The sequence below is a fragment of the Scardinius erythrophthalmus genome, assembly GCF_964197995.2.
Source record: "Scardinius erythrophthalmus genome assembly, chromosome: 23".
In the NCBI taxonomy this organism is placed as follows: Eukaryota; Metazoa; Chordata; class Actinopteri; order Cypriniformes; family Leuciscidae; genus Scardinius; species Scardinius erythrophthalmus.
Window position 1 is genome coordinate 20856422 of NC_138243.1, and position 19426 is coordinate 20875847.

Below are 19426 nucleotides of genomic sequence, written 5' to 3' on the forward strand. Positions count from 1 at the left end.
TGGGGTAAATTTAAGTCTATGGGTGTGAATTCTTGCGTTTTACTTGTTGGCACTTCGGGATTACAACCAAAAGGATACAAATTGGTGCCCATTACTCTCTTTTTTTAAAGCTTCAAATCCCATGTCATTTTAAAGGTCCCGTTTTTCGTGTGTTTTTGAAGCTTTGATTGTGTTTACAGTGTGCAATATAACATGTGTTCATGTTTCGTGTGTAAAAAAACAGTATTTTTCACACAATTTACTTATCTGTATACCGCTGTTTTCACTGTCCTAAGAACGGGCTGATGACTTCCTTGTTCTATGAAGTCCCTCCTTCAGAAATACGTAACGCGTTCTGATTGTGCCAGCGGTTCCTGTGTTGTGATTCGACAGCAGCTTAGCGCACGTTGCCCGGAAAGGTCACGGCTCTTACCATAATGTGGAGATGCATGCGCTCAGGGAAGGCCAAACAAAGGTGATTGGACTCGGCAGCGTGATGAAAATAACAGCGTCTCGACGACATGGCGACAAACACACTCTACAAACACAACTCTTCCTCTTCTCCGTGGGAGCGCAACAAGACCACGCCCCCTTTTTTTTGTGTATTCCTGTGGGCGGAGGTTAGTCATTATTATGACCGCCGCTAGCGTAGCTAGCGAAAGCGGTCATATAGGGATTGTCAAAGTTTTTTTTTTTTTTTTTTTTTTCGTCACCTTACTGAATTTTTCGTCAACGATACCAGGGACACCGAAGCACCGGGGAACATGAAATTTGGTGGGCATGTAGCCCCACTAGACTTCTAAGGAAAAATTTCGTTTGGTCCCCGGGGGCCACTCCCCCCCCGCGCTGGGCCCCCCCAAACCCCAAAAAATGCAGTTTTTCCTAAATAACTACCTGAACCGTGGCACCGAGGATGAAGAAATTTTTATGGTATGTTGGTCTACTAGACTTTTACGGAAAAATTTCGTTTGGTCCCCGGGGGCCACTTTCCCCCCCCGCGCTGGGGCCCCCGTAAATTTTCCGTCAACGATACCAGGGACACCGAAGCACCGGGGAACATGAAATTTGGTGGGCATGCAGCCCCACTAGACTTCTAAGGAAAAATTTCGTTTGGTCCCCGGGGGCCACTCCCCCCCCGCGCTGGGCCCCCCAAACCCCAAAAAAGGCAGTTTTTCCTAAATAACTACCTGAACCGTGGCACCGAGGATGAAGAAATTTTTATGGTATGTTGGTCTACTAGACTTTTACGGAAAAATTTCGTTTGGTCCCCGGGGGCCACTTCCCCCCCCGCGCTGGGGCCCCCGTAAATTTTTCGTCAACGATACCAGGGACAGCGAAGCACCGGGGAACATGAAATTTGGTGGGCATGTAGCCCCACTAGACTTCTAAGGAAAAATTTCGTTTGGTCCCCAGGGGCCACTCCCCCCCCGCGCTGGGCCCCCCCAAACCCAAAAAAATGCAGTTTTTCCTAAATAACTACCTGAACCGTGGCACCGAGGATGAAGAAATTTTTATGGTATGTTGGTCTACTAGACTTTTACGGAAAAATTTCGTTTGGTCCCCGGGGGCCACTTCCCCCCCCCCCCCCGCGCTGGGGCCCCCGTAAATTTTTCGTCAACGATACCAGGGACACCGAAGCACCGGGGAACATGAAATTTGGTGGGCATGTAGCCCCACTAGACTTCTAAGGAAAAATTTCGTTTGGTCCCCGGGGCCACTCCCCCCCCGCGCTGGGCCCCCCCAAACCCAAAAAAATGCAGTTTTTCCTAAATAACTACCTGAACCGTGGCAACGAGGATGAAGAAATTTTTATGGTATGTTGGTCTACTAGACTTTTACGGAAAAATTTCGTTTGGTCCCCGGGGGCCACTTCCCCCCCCCACGCTGGGGCCCCCGTAAATTTTTCGTCAACGATACCAGGGACACCGAAGCACCGGGGAACATGAAATTTGGTGGGCATGTAGCCCCACTACACTTCTACGGAAAAATTTCGTTTGGTCCCCGGGGGCCACTCCCCCCCCCCGCGCTGGGCCTCCCCAAACCCAAAAAAATGCAGTTTTTCCTAAATAACTACCTGAACCGTGGCACCGAGGATGAAGAAATTTTTATGGTATGTAGGGCCCACTCTTAAGGGCCCACATCAACCTAGCCCATAATCAGTCATTTGTGATTTGCGCCCCTCCCATAAAAAATGAAAATGCAATATTATTCTGCTTTTATCGCCCCTATCTTCAGTGGAGATGTTCAGAACTGCACCATATTTCATGTGTATGATTAACTTGACATCCTCTGGGGGTATCCTCTGCTAAGTTTTGAAGAATTTCATCCATGGGGGGGGGGGGTATAAAATAAATTCATTTATGTGCACATTTAGTGACTGTACACTCATCGGCCTGTAGATGGTGCTGTTGAGCGAAGGGTTGCTGGTTTAGGATGATACTGTCACACACACACATGCAGGAATACAAACAAATGCAAGCATGCACACACACTGACATCCACACGCACAGACACACACCCATACACACACATACAAATCCACATGCACAGACACACAAACACACACGCGCACACATACATACACGCACAGACACACACACAGACACACACATACACAAACACACACACACACACACACACACACACACACACACACACACACACACACACACACACACACACACACACACACACACACACACACACACACACACACAGACAGACACGCACATACTATTACTTTTTATAGGTATATACATAAACACGCAATACAGCCAAATTACTCCACGTCATTTATTTTTGTGGAAAGCCAGTGCAGGCCTGAGCGGCGGTCATATTTTGTACCGCGATGCGGTACATCTAGTTATTATATTATTTATACTCTAACAACAACATTACACACTAACTAAAGTTTGAAACATGGGATCACGAAGAATGGGACCTTTAAGATAAAAGCCTGTGAGGGGGAATCGGACATATTGGGTCGTGCTTACAAAAAACTCGCAGCATATTTTAAACCTGTGTCCAAATATCCTTCACAAAAAAGATAAAAAAAAAAAACTTTTATTGCTCGGAATTAAAAGACTTCTGGCCGTTTCGAGCAACCTAGTTCAAGTTCAGCTTGTGGATCTCTACTGAACTATCCAAATTGAGTTGAAAAAAATGCCACACGAAAAAAAAGTTCATCACACAAAGAACAAGTGACCAAATTTAAAAATCTACAGCACATGGTTAAATTTAGGTCTGGATTACAAACAATAGGGTACAAACTGGTGTCCATTATTCTCTTTTTTTACAACTATAAAAATACAAATCCATGTTCTTTCAAGCAAAAACAAAAACACTTAGGTACTCTTCCTAATTTGATGACCTATTATTTAATGCTAAATTAACATAGCGAGAAAAGTAGCTAGTGTACAAAATAAATGTCTATATTTGTCAAGCTCAACCTTTCCACAGTTACCAAAGTTACTGTTTAAAATACATTTTTTCATGGAAAATGCCTGTTTTCAAAAATGACATGCCATGAAGAATCACTACCATGGTGACTAATCAAACAAACAAGGCCAGCTCCTTAGTGTGAGCCAAAAAGCTTTCATTTAACCATGCATTCTGTAACAACGTCTTTTCAAAAGGAAAACTTCTTTCTGACAAATCCAGCTGTATGAGTTAGATCTGCAGCTTAGATCATGTAAGCTGCAGATCTGCTGTTTTCAGGCCTGAAAACGATCAGGCCCTCCAGCTCACGGCAAGCAGGAATTCAAGTTCGGCTGACCCTTACATCAGTGTCTCTCAGTACATTCAGCAGTCTTCTGAAGCGCTGCGATTCGTAGCGAGTTAGATTATAACAGCTTTGGGACTGTGCTTCATGATGAGACTAACATAAATTTGTATCAAAACATTATAGTCATCCAACCAAACAGACGGTGAAACACATTAAGCACACATTCGACTCTACAGCGCATGCCAAAGAACTAATAACATGTGGAACCCTAAATGAAAGCAGTCTACATGAACCCAGATTAAAAGTGATGTATATAATTCTTTTGACCGTACTAAAGCATAAAAATACCATAACATGCTTGCAGAGATTTAGAAAATATTCTAAGGTCAAATACTTGTTACTCCGAAAAACAATGCGACAACTAGTTATTCTACTTGGAAATGTGCGTTCCGCGTCGGAATGCGTTTTTGTTTTGGTCTGTGCGATACCGCACGCTAGTAGTATTTCGACACCCCAGGGTAGAACTCTCTAGCCTGGTAATACCAAACTCTGCTACTTCGCTTTGCTTCGTAGACAGAGTCTGGAATGGCATAATAGAGAAGTGTTTTCTCTCTCGCGGGGGGTCGCTTGTCTGAAGTTTAAAATCATTGGTTACCCGTAAGCCAATCACATGACGTTTGGTTATGGCGTGTGTTATGCGCATACTCAGCCGCGTCTAACTTCCACTGTAAACACATGTATGATGCGAAAACAAAAACCATCGAGCGAAATACCGGAGTGAACATGGCTGTGAACGACTTTTGCAGATTATGTGAAGTAAATCTACACATCCACGGTACAATCAGCGTCTACGTCACGGCTCTCAGCCCGCCCTCTGTTCGTTGATTGGCCCGGCTGTTTTCAGGCCGGAGAAAAACGGAAAGCTATGACGCTGTCTCAGACTGAGTACAGAAGCGAAATGAAATTGAGCGGAAGTACGAATCTCCAATGTTTTGAATTTGGACTGCAGTCATTATTTCAACCTCTAGCTGTCAATATTGCGTACTGCACCTTTAAACATGAAGGTCAAAAATGAAAGACAGAAAGGGAGGTGTCTTCTTTATTTAACACACCTGATTCAGATCATCAGCTCATTGGGAAAGAGCTCCATGAACTGAACGTGTCAGATAAGAGAGACGTTCCTTATATTGAAATCAATTTGATCTATTTGTACAAGTTCACATGATCCTTCAGAAATCATTCTAATATAGGCTACTTATTTAGTGCTCAAGAAACATTTATCATCAATGTTGAAAATAGTTATATTAATTACTATTAATTAATTATAAATATATGATATATAATATTACTATTATATTTTTGTGGAAACTATGATTTTATTCAGGATTCTTTGACAAATAGAAAGTTAAAAGAACTGGACTTATTTGAAATAGAATTCATTGCATCATTATAAATGTCTTGACTACCCTCACTTTTGATAAATTGCATGTGTCCTTGCTGAATAAAAGTACTCATTTATTTATTTACTGCCCCCAAACTTTTGATCAGTGTAGGCAATAAGGCAGCTTACTAGGTTCTGAAAAAGAGCTTCAATGTGTACAGGGCTTGTAGAAGGTGATGAAGAGATGCTGATGCACTTTATCCCTTTATTAACGCTTCTCTAAAAGCAGGGCTCCAATATCCCCTCATGCCTTCTCTACACTATTATTACCACAGCCTCCCACAAAGCCCTGAGAGACCAAAACACCAGCATCCATTTTCAGCCGGGCGATGCGGAGATTAAGGGCGAGTTTGTTTTTCCGTAAGGCATGGCAGGCATTACCGGTCCTGAAGGTTGTTGCTTTAGGGTTTTGAGGGGCTAGCATGAACCCAGCTGTTAAAGCCGTACCCGATAATCCGGTCCAGAACTATGCCCTTCGGCGGGGGAGCGTACGACCCGTCGACCTGTTGAAAGGCGCTAAAAGCAGGAAAGGCTTATCGCCGCAGCAACCACCGGTTCACACTCTACTCCCTGAACTTTGCCGTACAACGCTGCCACTGTTTTTCACTTGCTACTTTATTGATGGGAGGGTGAGGCGAATCGATCTTTAAAAAGAAGGGGAAATGCTTTAAAATTATTTTGAGTGAATCTTAAAGGAATAGCTCTCCCAAAATATTCCACAGAAAAAAAATATACTATGATTCTTGGGTGAAATATTAAATATTAAAAAATATAAACTAGATTTAGTCATGCTACAAAGAATACTAGTCTAGTTATGACAGTTCTCCGCACTGAAAAAGGATTTCTTGAAAAGCAAGAGTTGATTATTCCCAGTGTGAACCAGCTGAGAGGGGTGATGGAAGATAAAAAGTTGAATTCATACGCAAGCAGGAATTTCCTTTGGCTTGCGTAAGCCTCGCTGAGAACATTTCTTGTATAAGAAAATACGGGAAGGAACCAAGAACCAAAGAACCAGGAGAAACAGCAAACACCTTTTCCAAAGACAAAAAGCTACTTTTGGCCCACTAACACACAATCATAAAACAAATGCAAAAGAAAACACCCCTTACAACAACTCCTGACAACTTAGACTGATTTAGATCACCGAATCACACTTTTTTCCCACGAGTGGCCCATTGTAGCATGACGGACGGGCTGCCCACCCTAGAGTAGCATAAATCGCACATGCAGAGGAAACATTTCTCTTCAGATTAATGATTCATTTTATTAGAAGACTAACTACTCTGATTTCTTGTTTTTCCTCTTTTCCTCTCTGTATTATTCCTACTTAAAGATCGTCAGGGTGAGTTAATCGCTGACAACAGCACTGTCAATCAAATCAAATGTTTCCTCAGTGCTGATAACAACCGCCGCCATCCGCCCATTCAACCCGGAACACAAGGAAGTTTTGCCAAGAGCTATACAGACTTTACACACCAACTGTTTCTTCTCTCTTTATTTCTGTCCGTCTAACTTACAAACAAACAGAATATCGATGGCAAAACAAATGCAAATCCAATTATAACGGAATTTTACAATTAATCAAATTACATTAGTCTAATTATAGAAAGATGACTCTTATGAACTGGTTCTTTTTAATAAGACACAAGCCAGTGTAGTCCGATTTCCAAATGAATGACACTAATGAATCTGTTCTTTTACCACATTGTGCAGTTTTGGCAGTGGTATTTTATAGAATAAATGAATGAAATGTTACCATTTTTTATTTGTTTAGTATTGTTGTTTAATATATATTTAAGGCCAATGACTGGATTGCATTTATGCTGCCTCTAAAAAGACTGTAAAGTCATTAAAAAGCCTGTGTAAACACCCTTTTCAAGAATGGTTTTAAATTCTCTATCTATCTATCCATCTATCCAGCTAGCTATCTATATATATATATATATATATATATATATATATATATCTTTAAAGTACTAAAAGAATTGTTAAGGTACTGGAATTGTAAAAGTTGTAATTCCCATCCCTTGGAACGAAGCATTATTTTTTTCTGCCATTGTTCATTTTCCACACAAATATCCTCAAAAAACAAAAAAATAAAGAAGTCCATAAGAATTACTAAAAAGCTAGAATAATGTATCCCATGCATGTTTCTGTCAGTCGGTGTGTGTATACAAATATGCGGCCTATGCGTAAGATTTCGTAATTTCGGCCAAGACATGGGCCCACCTCAGGCCGAAGCCAAGATATTGCACAGACTCATAATCAAACTACCAAGAGACTCACAAACACCATCGCACGTAGTGAGCAGCAGCTTCCAGCTAACTCTATATCACCCCAGTACAGCACAGCTCTGAGGAACTGCCCTACATTCCACACAACAAAATATGCACATGGCCATTGAGGTGCGTATGAATGAAGGTTCGGGAAAACGAATGAATGTAATTTGATGTTGTAATAGTGCAGATGTGTTCACACCGATAAATCTGAATATGGAAAGTGTGTCAGTTATTTAACACTCTCCAAAGTGCCTCCTTTCTCTCAGGTTGTGTTACATTACAAAACACATTGGTATTAGCAGAGAGCTGTTGCCATCTAGTGCTGCAAAGAAGCTACAGCAGAACATTGAGCCAACATTCAGCTTCAATGGGTTTGGAGAGGTCTGCCAATACCATGACAAGGTGGACTAATTTTTCTTCCTTAATTTCCTGCTCTCCTCATCCATCAGGTCTTTTATCCAAGGATTACGGTTATCCAAGACTGCAAAAACATCAGTCATCTTTGGCTGAAGAACGAGACGCCACCCTGCAGCAGGGGTCCAATTTGAAAGAGAGAAAAAACACAGAGCGCTATCTGGCGGACAAGGAAAGGAACTTTTCTTGATGATGGGAACTGCTTCTGGGTCTCAAAAGGGAAGATAATACAATTCTGGAAAGTAACTGAGGAACTTTACAATTGGAGCTGAACATATGTTAAGAGCAAATGCTAGTCTTGTAGGAATGAAATTCCAATTCTTTTCCCAATAGTCAGCGATGTGTCAATACAGTCAAAGTACTGCAGATGTATTATTAATCAAAAGAGATCTTCAATTTTATTATATATGGCAATTTGGGCATTCAAAATGGGCATACTCTACACTTTTGTAGGATTTTAGTATTTGATTGCATTGAATTGTGAATGTTAAAGTAAAATTAAAAAAAAAAATTCCATGATATGTTCCACTGAGTCTTCTCTCACCTCAGTAAAGAGAAAACACTGTAGGAGTTTCTGACAGAGCTCTGGTCCACCTGGAGCAAACTGTTCTTCTTCTTGTCAGAATTCTCCTGTGGGAAAGAAAACAGTCCATGAGCTTCACAAAGAGTGTCTTCTTACCATATGAAAGATTCTACAGGTTGAAAAACCCAAGAGATATAAGTGAATTCGAGCTCTGATAGATGACAAGGTTTGAAGATAGCCTGGAATTTATTTTGGAACCCATTCCGAGAGTTTGAACAATACCTTCTGATCAAACTCAGCTGCATAGTAGCCATCGTTCAGTCCAAAGATGATCTCATTTGGATTTCTGGAGCGAATCTAAAAAAAAAGAGAAGCAGAGAAAAGAGAAATGTTAAAGGATTTTGGGGTTGTGATATGAACCTGAAGCATATATATATATATATATATATATATATATATATATATATATATATATATATATATATATATATATATATATATATATATATATATATATATATATATATTAATATATTAATATTAATTTAATTATATATAAAATATGTATATAATAATTATAATTTGTAAAAATAGGACTCAATGTACAGCCTTATATGAAGCAATTTTCCATATTGATTTTTCACAGGTGTTTTACCCATATTTTGAATTATGCATTGCGTTGTGTTTTAGGGTTTAAGAAAATATGTCCGTAAACTTTTCTGCAGAAAATACCTTTTCCAGAATATACCAGTTTTTCTACTGCTATTTTTTTTACAGTGTAATATAATAATAAATATTATAATTATTATTGCTACTACAATTACTCAACATAAACTTAATATAAAAGTGATTTTATACATATTGTACTTGGAATGTTACTCAAAAATTCGAAAAATATTTAAAGTGCCCCATTATGGATTTTTGTAAATGAACTTTCATGTAGTGTGTAACAGTTCTAAGTGAATGAAAACATCCTGCAATGTTATAAATCTAAAAGTGCACCGTATATAAAGTTATTGTCTTTCAAAAGAAAGAGTCGACTCTTGAGTCAATGAATCGTTTTTCAAACGAGTCATAAGCCGCTTCGTTGTGACGTCAAGACGAAATATTAGCATATTGCCCACCCACTTATTGCGTGCGCAGACACCAGGGAAAACTTGAACCCCCAAACCAGCAGCTGATTCCTGTGGATACTGGATAGCATCATGTGGAGAAGACGCTGTTGCTCTACAATGTGAAGGTAAAGCCAGTTTTCTTCACTCCCCAAGGACGAGCATGTGAAGAATCAGTGGTTAAAATTCATCTTTACCATGATACCACAGCAGTATAATCCTAAACTTTTGCTGTGATCCCTTTATTTTACTGACGACTGCTTCTCAAATCTCGGAGTTCAATGCAGGATTCGCAAACCGCTTAATCTTGAAAGATGGTGTTCAAAATACTTAGTTTTGAGTTTTATATTGCGTTGGTCTCCTGCTAACTGGTTAACTCACGTTATCACTGTCTTACTGAAATACTTCTGCTAATCAGTTGTGGGCCACTATTACCTATAGCTGTGTTTATTAATGCAGATTGTCTGTCGTTCTCGCTACTTTGAGGAAACATTAAGATTTGTTTTGCCATCGTAAAACAAGAGCACGATTTGTTTTACCACCGTTTATGTTACATCAGTCATTCACGCTAGGGCTCGACTAATGTATGCACTGTTATTGATACAGTTTCCATATGTTCACCGCAATAAATTAGAAAAATACTAGCTAAATAAATAAGTACAAGTAAAATAATCGGTTTGTTGATGGACATGCACTTGTTAATGCTGATGGTGAGGAACTGCAACAGTTGCAACATCTCATAATGTGCCTCAAACTGAGTAGTGTATCCCTGAGAAACGTCCTGCTCGAGTTGTCCTTGCAATGGAGGTTCGGGTTGAATAACTAGTTCTTCCAGTGTTTCATCAACGGACTCGCGCTAGGATTGATATGGTAAAAATCGACATCATTGTTCGTTACGTCTTTAGGTTACGGTGTAGGAAGCCTCAGGACAAGCAGAGCTAACGTTGTTATGGCAATGGGCATTTTGGTTTCTGACACGCGTGCTGCACACGGCAGACCAATCACAACAGACTGAGCTGTATGGCCAATCAGAGCAGAGTAGCTCGCGGAAAGGAGGGATTAAGAGAGACTAGACTAGAGAGTCGTTAGAGAATCATTGAAAATGTGGTGATGTGCAAATGTATATTATGAGAAAATGAAACAGTTTTTTGACCTTTGATGCATGTAAACCTGTTGTAGGACACTCCAAAACAACATTAGGAAACTTAAAATAGCATAATAGGGGCACTTTAAAAAAGTTCCCCTCATAAAAGTTAAATAAAATCTTAGAACAAAACACTTCAGGAAACTAGATGGTTAGATAAATGGATGGTAACTAAAAGGAAAGCAAGAGAGGCAAGTTTGAATATATAGGCTATATATTTGACTACTCACCTGTTGTCCTGTGTATCTGAGCCCATCTAGGTTGACCTTCCACTCAATAAGCAGTTGGTATTGTTCTTCCCTCCCACCCCATATTCTCACCACAAAACACGACACAGACATGTCCAAGAGGTCCGGCAGCATGGCAAAATCTAAACTCCGCCATGTCGGGTTCTGAAAAATATACAAGCAAAAAATTAGCAGGAGCAGGGTTTATAGCCAGTTGCTTTAAGTGCATTTATTTTTACAATTTTTGTAGCCAATCAGACATATCTGTTAAGCGTGCGAAGGCAATGGCCACCCAGATATGTTTAATTAGACAGAATCTGCTCAACACTGTTCAAAACGCGAATCCTTCCATTATAACCAACAAAGATGTCAATAAAAGATTCATTGCAGAGTTTTCGCAAGAGCGCAGCTTTGTGTACCTCACATTGTAATGTAGTGTTACCTTTGTGTACCTCACGTTGTAATGTAGTGTTACCTTTGTGTACCTCATGTTGTAATGTAGCGTTACCTTTGTGTACCTCACGTTGTAATGTAGTGTTACCTTTGTGTACCTCATGTTGTAATGTAGTGTTACCTTTGTGTACCTCACGTTGTAATGTAAATAAAGTGCGTGCGTGCGGATGGCCGTATTAATTTTCGACCCTGCAGGGTACTTTGTCAGTAACATCTCTGCTAGCAGATCTTGCCTGGGCATTAATAAACTAATACAGCCAAAAATGCAGCCAATATATGATCCAATAGACCAGCAATTAAGGCTGTTAGACATGTCGATTTTATTAATAATGCATAAGTGTGGCCTATCAGCACAGTCAATGACGCAGCACGCCAAGCTTTCAAAGACTAACAGCAGAAACAGATTTCCAAAACTGTCCCGTCATACAGTCTGGAGGCTAAAGAGGGTCTTTCTCCAAGAGGACATGCAGCTGACAAAACTGCCATCGCAGTGACTAGGTCAGCAGAAATGAATACAAAACACTGAAAACAGCATTCAACATGACCACCAGAGGGGCTGAAATGAAGGCATGATTACATGAAAGACCGGAAGGACGTACAGGAAGACCAGAAAGGAAGGGAAATGAAGAAACAAAAAAGGAGGCAGAGAGGGGCAAGAAGGTTAGAGGTTAAAAAAGAAAAGATTTGTGTAACAGTACCAGTTACATTAAAATAGTCTTTGCAGAATCTGTAAGATTTTTAGCATGTTTGAATACACGTACACATATCACACATACACATATACATTCATATATATGGATGGATGATATTCATTAATTCACAAAAGATGGCCCGGTTAGGACTAGGCCATTTAAATTAGGATATTTAAGCAGCTTTTATCAAAAAATGCCTTCCACATAAAAACATGGTTTGCAAAAACTGGTGTGCATCCTGAGACAAAACAATGGCACTGACATTTTTTAGTCATTCAAGTTATTTTCCGGTAAAACAGCTCAAACATGTATTTTAGTCTGGGAATAGGCTTAAGCTTTGTGAAACCGTGTGTGTGTGTGTGTGTACTCTGTATATAGACTTTGTTTGTATAAATAAGTACCATATACAGGGAACTACACTGCGACCAAAATGGTCGCATATGCGACCTTTTGAAATGCCATTGCGACCCTAATTTTGAATGGGTCGCAAATGTATCACTGATTATTTTTGTACCTGTTTTAGGCAATATGCTATGATTTACTATGAGCATTTATTAAAACAGAAATGTGTATTTTAAGAACAGGCCTACGTTTTATAACGTGCTCTGCGCATTCAAAACTTCAGCCCCACGACCGTTACTTAGATTAAAACGTAGCCTGTATCAGTGCTGCACGTCTATGGTGCTGCGCGAGCGGCTCTCTCTCTCTCTCTCTCTCTCACAAACACGGACGCGCGCACACAGATAGAGAAGATAATTGTAAAATGAAAATTGACGGGCTATAGTTTACATTTAGTATTTAACGTTTTATATTTTAACGTGTTCTAACGTGTGCGTTCCTCAGCGCGTACATGTGAAGCTCACATGCACTAAAAGCCTGTCTACCAGTGCCTGGATACTGGACTAAGTTATCTTTCGAGTCGTATTGTGCTTATACTGTTAAATACACACAAGGTTTACATAAACAAAGTCGGTTATGTCTAAAGTGAAAGAAAACTTGAGAAAAATTAGTAAATCTGCTTGTCAAATGCGTGTATATTAGACGCTTTGCGCGCAACTCTTAAAGAGACAATAGCAATAGTAAACACGCTGCCGCTTGTCCTTAAAGGGATAGTTCACCCAAAAATAAAAAAATATCTCATCATTAACGCACTCTAATGTTGTTCCAAACCTGTATTAATTTCCTTCTAATATTTTTCTAATATTAATATTTTGAAGAATGTGTCTATCCAGTAGCTGGTCCCCATTGACTTCCATAGGAGAAAAGTCACAGGAGTACATCAACTGTTTGGTTACCCACATTCTTCCGAATATCTTTTATTTTCAACAGAAGAAAGAAACTTATTCGAGTTTAAAACATCTTGAGAGAGTAAATTATGACAATTTGAATTTTTAGGAGAACTATTTAACGTTAATAAAATTTATCAACGTATAATTTATACAGTGAAGTCTATTTTGTTTTATTTTCATATTTGTTAATTTAATTACTTTCTTCAATGCTACTGTTAAATACACCTACTGAAGCTGAAAACATAAAACACTGTTTATTTAATTTGTATATTAAGTTGTGTATGTGTAATGTGTATCTTTGATCTTAATATTTAATAACAAAGAAAATAATGACAAATATTTTTATCTTTGCCCCTGTCTGCCATTTTTTAATATATGTTTTGTTACCTAAGGCTTTGTTTTTAAAATATGGACATTAGTTTGGCTGTAATGCTCAGTCACAAAATAGTAAAACCAACATAAAAAATAATCGTGATAAAATCGTGAAACGATATTTTTGCCATATCGCCCAACCCTAATTGGAATAATAAATTAAGTAGCCTATCTTAATTGTACACAATGTTCCTGTTATTTTTTTTTTTTTTTTTTTACTGTTTTATGCCATAACAGCAATATTAATATCGGTTATTATCGGTATCGACCACAATTTTCACATCGGTGCATCACTACTTAAGAGTTCAGGAGTCTGCCCATCTGTGCCCATAGCTTGTTGAAATCCATTTAGCAGAAAATCTATCCCATTCCCAACCAATGTTAAAGAAAACAAGAAGGCATGTGGTTTAAAAGATGGCAAGTAAAATAAAAAGCACATCTGTATGTAATAGTTTCATTATTGTTCATTATTATCCAGAGCGGCTTACTTTAAATAATTTGTGCGACCAAATCATGTTTTGCGCCAGTAACTGAAAAAGTTAGTAGCGCAAGTGCCACCAGTGGAAAAGGTTAGTGTAGTTCCCTGATATACATATAGAAATACTTTTAGATTAAATCAATATGGCAATATATAGTAATAAAAGCAATATTTAACTTACATATTTTTTCTAAAACGTTTCAATGCATAAAAAGTGCCGCATGGACACTTCACATTTTGAGTGATGATGACGCTGTGAATCAGAGCTCTGAATCAATTCATCACGGTCAAAGATATGACATTGAGGACAAGAAAAGATCACTCTCCATTATATTACACTTACATGATCATCGTTTAGTAAATTTAATAATAAACAACTGCATTCAATACAGCTCTGCCTACTCCATAAATAGAGAGAAAAGCACACCCAGAATAACACAAGAACAGCCCTCCAGCTATAAACTTGTCTTTGAGGGTGTCATCTCATGTGAAAACACTAATAAATACATTAGTCATAGCCTACAATATTTCATATCATCACTATTATCATCAAAACATCCATTACAGTCAGAGTAACGGAAAAGAACAGAGCCTTTAATCGTGTATAAATCACATTACTGACGATCATTTGCTTTTGGGTGTTGTGTTATTATTCTCTTCTCATTTTAGCAGTTGCCATGCATCAATGTTTTTCAACAGAATTACAGGCTCGGACAGAGTGACCACACAGTCATTAAACCGCTTTCCAGTCGTCAATGAAGGAAGCCACATCCGTTCTAGTGGCTCGAAGGCCTTCTTGGTGAACTAAAATAAGGAATCGTTTCAAAAGTAAAAGGTTGCCGGTGTGACCCCAAAAAAAGTCCATTTAGCAAACCTGTTTTATATCAGTTAATGACGCAGTGGTGCTGGGAGCTGTAGCAATGCCTTTTTGTGTAGATTTGCCATATGTGTAAAGATGAAGTCCTCATGCTTTTGGTTTTGAGGACATTGCCTTTTACATACACTGCCAGGTCTGCTCTAGGTCAGTCTTCTTTTAGCATGATTACAACCCTTATTATGACTAAATATGATGGCACCTGCTGTTGATGTCTGCAATAAAATGAATAGGTGAAGTGTGTAATTTCTGCACTACCAACACCAAAAAATGACTATTTTCAATTCAAACAGGTTTCCCCATTTACCTCCCCATCTGGCATTGATTGGTCAAACAGATAGTTCCACGCCCAAACTCGCAACATTGGTTGCTGTTGTCGGACAGATTGTTTGTAACCAATATTCCCTCTAAGCTACACACATGCTGAATCTGATATATTAAATCACTTCAAATACTTTATATTATTTTACATTATATTATATTATATTAGGTCTATATTTTATTATATTATAAGCCTAATAAAGAATTTATCTCACAAGGGTATTGTTTAGGGCTCCTTGCTATTAAAAAGTTTGAAACCCCATGCTAATGAAAATATTGGAAATTCATAAGCAATAAACAATCATTTAATTTTTATGGTTTAATGCTGCCTGTAGCCAGTAATTGACTGTGCAAATACACTTTATGGTTAAATACACTATATGTAAGGTGCAGTGTGGAGAAAAAATCTCTGGTAGCCGAGGCACTCCTTAATTAAAATGTCTTTATTGAAAAAATGACATGTCCTAACTGGACATACACTCACCTAAAGGATTATTAGGAACACCTGTTCAATTTCTCATTAATGCAATTATCTAATCAACCAATCACATGGCAGTAGCTTCAATGCATTTAGGGGTGTGGTCCTGGTCAAGACAATCTCCTGAACTCCAAACTGAATGTCAGAATGGGAAAGAAAGGTGATTTAAGCAATTTTGAGCGTGGCATGGTTGTTGGTGCCAGACGGGCCGGTCTGAGTATTTCACAATCTGCTCAGTTACTGGGATTTTCACACACAACCATTTCTAGGGTTTACAAAGAATGGTGTGAAAAGGGAAAAACATCCAGTATGCGGCAGTCTTGTGGGCGAAAATGCCTTGTTGATGCTAGAGGTCAGAGGAGAATGGGCCGACTGATTCAAGCTGATAGAAGAGCAACTTTGACTGAAATAACCACTCGTTACAACCGAGGTATGCAGCAAAGCATTTGTGAAGCCACAACACGCACAACCTTGAGGCGGATGGGCTACAACAGCAGAAGACCCCACCGGGTACCACTCATCTCCACTACAAATAAGAAAAAGAGGCTACAACTTGCACGAGCTGACCAAAATTGGACAGTTGAAGACTGGAAAAATGTTGTCTGGTCTGATGAGTCTCGATTTCTGTTGAGACATTCAGATGGTAGAGTCAGAATTTGGCGTAAACAGAATGAGAACATGGATCCATCATGCCTTGTTACCACTGTGCAGGCTGGTGGTGGTGGTGAAATGGTGTGGGGGATGTTTTCTTGGCACACTTTAGGCCCCTTAGTGCCAATTGGGCATCGTTTAAATGCCACGGCCTACCTGAGCATTGTTTCTGACCATGTCCATCACTTTATGACCACCATGTACCCATCCTCTGAAGGCTACTTCATTATTATCCTCTGATAATGCACCATGTCACAAAGCTCTAATCATTTCAAATTGGTTTCTTGAACATGACAGTGAGTTCACTGTACTAAAATGGCCCCCACAGTCACCAGATCTCAACCCAATAGAGCATCTTTGGGATGTGGTGGAACGGGAGCTTCGTGCCCTGGATGTGCATCCCACAAATCTCCATCAACTGCAAGATGCTATCCTATCAATAAGGGCCAACATTTCTAAAGAATGATTTCAGCGCCTTGTTGAATCAATGCCACGTAGAATTAAGGCAGTTCTGAAGGCGAAAGGGGGTCAAACACAGTATTAGTATGGTGTTCCTAATAATCTTTTAGGTGAGTGTACACTATATGTACTATGGTAACCAAAATTTCTGCCAAAGGCATCCACAGATATTAATAAATAAGATAAAATGACAAAATAAATATGACACAAAGATTCTGAAAGACACAAAGAATCTTTCTGTCATATTTATTTTGTCATTTTATCTTATTTATTAATATCTGTGGATGCCTTTGGCAGAAATTTTGGTTACCATAGTACATTTTACTGCGAATTGATTAAAGGATTAATTGGATCTTAAAGATGAGGTATGTAATTATTTTATGCTAAAATACAAACACAGAACATTGAAGATTATGGCTTTGTGGTTACAAATAATGTTCCCTCTAATTTGTTTTCTTGCTGAGCTAAACTTTTCTCTATTGGGAGGACATTTTTCGCCAAAGACCCCATATTTATTATGGTTTAACAGTAATAAATTAACTATGAAAGCTATTGCTACCATTGTTAATTTTTCAGCAGTCCCATGAGGCTATTAAGGACATTGGTGAATCAACTAAAAGACATTCACTTTTATTATCCTACAGTAGAAGAACATATGATATGCGACGCTATAACATGTTAAGCTACACCACGCAACTAGGCTTTGATATGCTGTGCGCCGTCTACCATTTCACAAATTTGAAATAATAAGCATTAAATCGCATGACCAAACACCAATGAAAACAAAAGCACTCACCAATGAGTCTCGGATGACTTCACTCTTATAAAAATCTGGAAAAGGAAAAGAAGCAAGTTAGAAGTCATCCAAAAGCTTTTAAATCCAGAGTGACTTGCACACTAAAATTCAATCATTTTTTTAAAGAAATTAATATGTTTATTCAGCAAGGACACATTAATTTGATCAAAAGTGACAGTAAAGACACTTGTAATGTTACAAAAAAATTCTATTTCAAATAAATGCTAAAAAATAAATTCCACAAAAACTACAACCATCCCAGCTCTTTTACTACATTACAATCCATAAGAGAAGGGAAAGGGTATATTGTGCCATTCATTTTAAAAGCAACTGTTGGCTTTTAATTTCCAACTGCAAAATACACAGAAATAACCAAGTACACAAATTGTGGGTTGATGTCCCCGAACGTGTGAAGTGTAAACACTAAGTTGCTATCAAAACATTGTACTATTTATATGAGCAGTCCGATCACCCCGACAACAGCTCAACCAATAGCGTGACTTTAGGGGTGGGGCCATCTCCTTGATATGGAAGACAGGGTGAATGTTTGGAAAAAAAATTTAAAACAGTCACTTTCTGCGATTTTGTTTGGTGTCACTTTTGACAAAGAAATTACGCACTGCAGCTTTAAGTACTAAATTAAGCAAACTAAGCAAACAGTCAGAGAGTACCAGCAAGCTCAGCTAGCATCAGTCACCTCGTGATATCCGTTCTTCCTGGCAGAGGTGAAGGCTGAAGTAAGTGTCAAGCAGAGGAGAGCCATTCTTGTTCACAATGTTACGGGCCGCTATGCTCCGCAAGTGACGTAAACGCCTCTGTTGGGACAAAGAGAGAAAGACATTTAGTGAGAAAGACAATCACATTTTTTTAGAGAGGCCTTTCAAATATACTTTACTACTTTCATAATCTGTACATCAATGCGTACTCATCGGGAACACACTTTCATGTAATCAAACAGTAAAGATTTAATCTTTCAAAGTAATGCGTGTACGATGGTTTTTTGAGAGTGCCATTTAAGCGGCAGTTGGGAATACATCATGACATATCTCAGATATTTCTCACGATTTTTTCTGACTAGGTGATGTCATCTTGAACGCGCTAAATTCTGAATGTTTTGCAGTTCTCCGTTTTCCATCACAAGCAACTGACAGTGAACAGGAACAGACCAACACACAGGCACAAAACATCATTGTGAGTCTCACATCACGTCACTTTAAATCCAAGTCCTCCACCCTGACCGAAACATGGCATCACTGCTGCACATTGGGCACAAATCCACTGCTTTGAAGGAGCCAAGGGGGAAAAAAGGAGTCGGCATGGAAAGGTTTACCATATAAGAGTTTTGGTTAAAAATAAGATAACAAGAAAGGCCTACGATATGATCGCAGAAGGGATGTTGCCTGAACAACTAGTCCACTAATTCTTACAGTACCCCTGTGTAAATCAAGCTTTTAATGTTGTTTATATGTCTATGTGGTGCTTTTAATGTGCTTTAAGATAAACCATGTACAAATTCATAAGTCAACACCATTGCTGAGTATTTTCTCCTTAAAACTGCAGTGAACCAACGACAGACTCAAAAACGCAGTTTGAAATTGCTGGTGTTTCTGACTTCACAAACTACCTTGTAACCAATCACGTCAATGATCATCAATGAGTGGATCTCTGAGCTGGTGCGAGTGAGTGGAGGAGGGGCTAATTTGCATATTCATAGAACCAC

At 38.9% G+C, this 19426-nt stretch overlaps 1 protein-coding gene across 2 annotated transcripts in view; it reads right to left on the reverse strand.

The window, feature by feature from the left end:
* uvrag (UV radiation resistance associated gene) overlaps positions 1-19426 on the reverse strand; it is a 113449-nt gene that overhangs the window by 88641 nt on the left and 5382 nt on the right. For both annotated transcript variants that reach the window (XR_014029288.1, XM_081354493.1), the window contains exons 2-6: positions 18404-18521; positions 17707-17741; positions 10847-11008; positions 8643-8717; positions 8382-8467 (exon numbers count right to left, since the gene is read on the reverse strand). Coding sequence is in view for 1 of the 2 variants with exons in the window: in XM_081354493.1 (XP_081210619.1) it covers positions 8382-8467; positions 8643-8717; positions 10847-11008; positions 17707-17741; positions 18404-18521 (476 nt within the window). In the remaining variant the exon portion in view is untranslated. The remainder of the gene's footprint in view (positions 1-8381; positions 8468-8642; positions 8718-10846; positions 11009-17706; positions 17742-18403; positions 18522-19426) is intronic.